This window comes from Nematolebias whitei, unplaced genomic scaffold (assembly GCF_014905685.2).
Source record: "Nematolebias whitei isolate Nwh7 unplaced genomic scaffold, NemWhi1 Nwh_scaf_3542, whole genome shotgun sequence".
NCBI lineage: Eukaryota > Metazoa > Chordata > Actinopteri > Cyprinodontiformes > Rivulidae > Nematolebias > Nematolebias whitei.
In genome coordinates, this window is record NW_023622087.1 from 1 (window position 1) to 3,080 (window position 3,080).

General features: G+C 37.9%; 1 protein-coding gene across 1 annotated transcript; it reads right to left on the reverse strand.

The window, feature by feature from the left end:
* Positions 1 to 726: 726 nt before the first annotated feature.
* LOC119429601 (C-type lectin Cal-like) lies at positions 727 to 1,529 on the reverse strand (the record flags this gene model as incomplete). The annotated part of the gene is made up of 2 exons (XM_037697200.1): positions 727 to 853; positions 1,218 to 1,529. Coding segments are annotated over 2 exons (439 nt in total), but the record flags the coding sequence as incomplete, so codon positions are not given.
* Between the last annotated feature and the right edge of the window lie 1,551 nt (positions 1,530 to 3,080).

Genomic DNA, 3,080 nt, shown 5'->3' on the forward strand with positions numbered 1-3,080 from the left:
ATATATATAAAGGCATTTTAAATGCTTTCCACACACTTGCAACATTCTAAACAATGTTTCTAAACTAAACGCTCTAAAAGAGCACAGCATGCCATGATCTCAGCTCTCTGCCTTCAGCTACACTCTGCTCTCTGCCAGCGCTCTCGGCCACGCCCACTTCTTCCCTGCAGAGCAGAGATATAACAAGCTGCAGGAGGAAACTTCTCCTATGGGCTGCACACAGGTGCAGCAGGTGCTAAATAATTTGAAATAATCTATTTAAATAAAAATTGCATGCCAACCGTGCGGCTCATCCATCAATCAGCCAATTATGTGTCATGCCCAGTCTTATTTTGAAAAACCGCAATAGAGGAAGTCCACAAAAAAACAAATTGCAAAGTGTCGAGGGACTACTGTATATCACTAATTACGTGGTTTTGTGTTGCTGGTTTTACAGTATTGCCTAATTTAGAAACAAAACAATATTTTAGCTATAGTTACATATATGAAATATCTTCTTCACAAAGAAAAGAACGTCTTTCCCTACAGTCTTCATCACTCCATTTAAAATCAGTAGCGTTGATCACACCACAATGATTAGACAGGGACAGCTCAGGGATTCTGTTATTTCTCCAGTTGTTCCAGTTCACAATTCTGTCACTCCAAATCCAGAATCCAAAGACAGTACTCTGCCTCAGACCAATCCAGAGTGTTTCTGTGAAACTAGAACGATTCATGTGTTCCAACCATTGATTGACAGCGTCTTGATCATCCGGACCCTCAATCCAAAGCAAGCGTGTGTGATTGGCCTGGCAGTAGTTAAGAGCCTCTTCCCAAGTTGAATTCCTACTGACGGCTATGATCCTTACACTGCCTGAAAACAGGTAAATAAAATAAAAAAGATTTACAGAAAATAGTTTGAATTTAACCACACAGTCAGCAATCTGCCTTTAAGGTAATAATTTTATAATTTAATTGTTCATAGGAGACTTTATTTTGACAGAGTTCTTCTAAAAACATTATGTTTTTGTCAGTTTTAGTCACAGTGTACATTGGCTTCTGTCTGTGGAAGAATTTGTCTTCCAAAAATACCATGTTATTTATTTATTATTATTTAAAAGATCACACTAAGAAGCTGTTATTTTCCCCACATATCCAGATAAGTGGCATTTGTTTACCAGCTAATTTGGTTGTGTTGTTTAAGTCAGATAAGTTATTTTGTTTTTTTTATTGCTTACCTTTGGAGCAAAGCACTTTTTTGTTTTGTCCACAACTGAATGTCTCAAGAGCCAAACCATCCATTTGTATTCCACATCCATGTTTAGGTTCATCTTCCATCCATGTTCTATAAGTTGAACAGCTCTTGTCTGCCCATTTCCAATTATCATGAAGGAGCCCGATCCAAAAGGTTTTGTTCCTGTATTTATTTTTCAGTTCTTCATTGTGCGTTTCATTACTGATGCTTGCTAAATCAGCGTGATGTGTCCTACAGTACTGCAGTGCCTGGCACCAGTCTCTGTGCTTATTTTCAACCAGGAAGGAATCATTATCTGAAAACAAACAAAACAAAATCACAATAATAGTAATAATAATAGTAATGGCTTACTCAACTACACAAATGTGTTAAATGGTTTTGGGGAAAAAGAAAAAAAAAAAAACAGAATACAATTAAATAATTATAGAAATAGGTTCAACAGATGTACCTGAAGTTATTTTTACCATGTATGTCCAAGATTAATATTTATTTACCATAGAGTATGTGAGCAAATCTAATGGTGAAAAACCTCAAAGATCACTGAAAAAACCTTAAACTGACAACAGCAATATTATAAAATAAATAAAATCAGACTTTGCTTTTGAATTTTAGTTAACCATAATAATAATAATTTGACCTCAGAGACATATTAAATTATGTTGTGAGCTGTAATTAGCATCACATGTTTGGTCAGTCTGCAAATTTAAACGATGAAAACGAGTCACTGTGCTGCTTTTGATGTCATGTTGTATACCAGTATTTTTCAAAGTGGGGGCCGCCAGGGGGTGATAGGAGGCCCCCAGAAAGCTGGAGAGAAGAAATTTAAAAAAAAGCAAAAATAAAAACTCCAAGGTCAGAGTACATCAGTGTTAAACTGCCCCATCTGTCACTGTTTGAGACAAAGTCAACATAATACAAATCATAAAAAAGCCACAATGGAATTTGCCTATGTGTACATGACAAGCCACAAAGCTTTTGAGAGAATGTCCTTAAGATGCATGAGACAAAACTTGTGTTTTTTTTTTTAGCAACAAGTCATGTTACTTCTGTGTTCACAGACCCACAAATAAAATCTATAAAGAAAATAACACTGTACCTACAGCAAAACATGAAAGAAAAACATGTTTAGGTTGCCTTCAGGCCCAGGCGTCCGTTGAAAGAGAGACCTGTAATCTCAGTGGGACTTGCCTGGTTAAATGCAGGATAATAAAAAATAAACCAGGCTTGATTCTGTTGCACCTGGCAACGTGCGTCTCGAGTCTGTGCCGGGTACAGTGAAACATCACCGAGGCTTTCTGGAGTGAAATGTGCTGCCATGTGTCAGAAAGACTGATGTCACTTGCAGACATCGGGTCCTCCAACAGGATAATGACACAAAACACAGAAGACATGACATCACTTTTCTTGTGACTTTCTGAGTCCTGATCTAAATTCTGTTGAACATCTGCAGAAGGAGCTAAAATAGTCTGGAGAAAGAACCCAAACCTGACCCAGCTGGAGCCGTTTACTCATGAGGAGTGAGCCAAAACACCTGTGGACAGGTGCAGACGTCTCAGAGGGAGGTACAGAAATCACTTGAGTGCAACAAAATATTAATTGGGGGGGGGGGGGGGCTGTGTATGTAAAACAAGAGAAACCGTCTTTAAACAAAGGAGGAGGTCTCAGATCTCAACTCTCTAAAACTTGTAATTTTTATAAACTTTAGGCCTGATAGTCATTTTAACACCTATCAGGAGTTTCATTCATGTCACCAGAGTGGCTCCACTGTAAATCAAACTAACAGTAACAAACCTCCATTGTGAGGAGTGACAGGTCAATCTGCATGTGTATTTAACTTGCCTCAGCT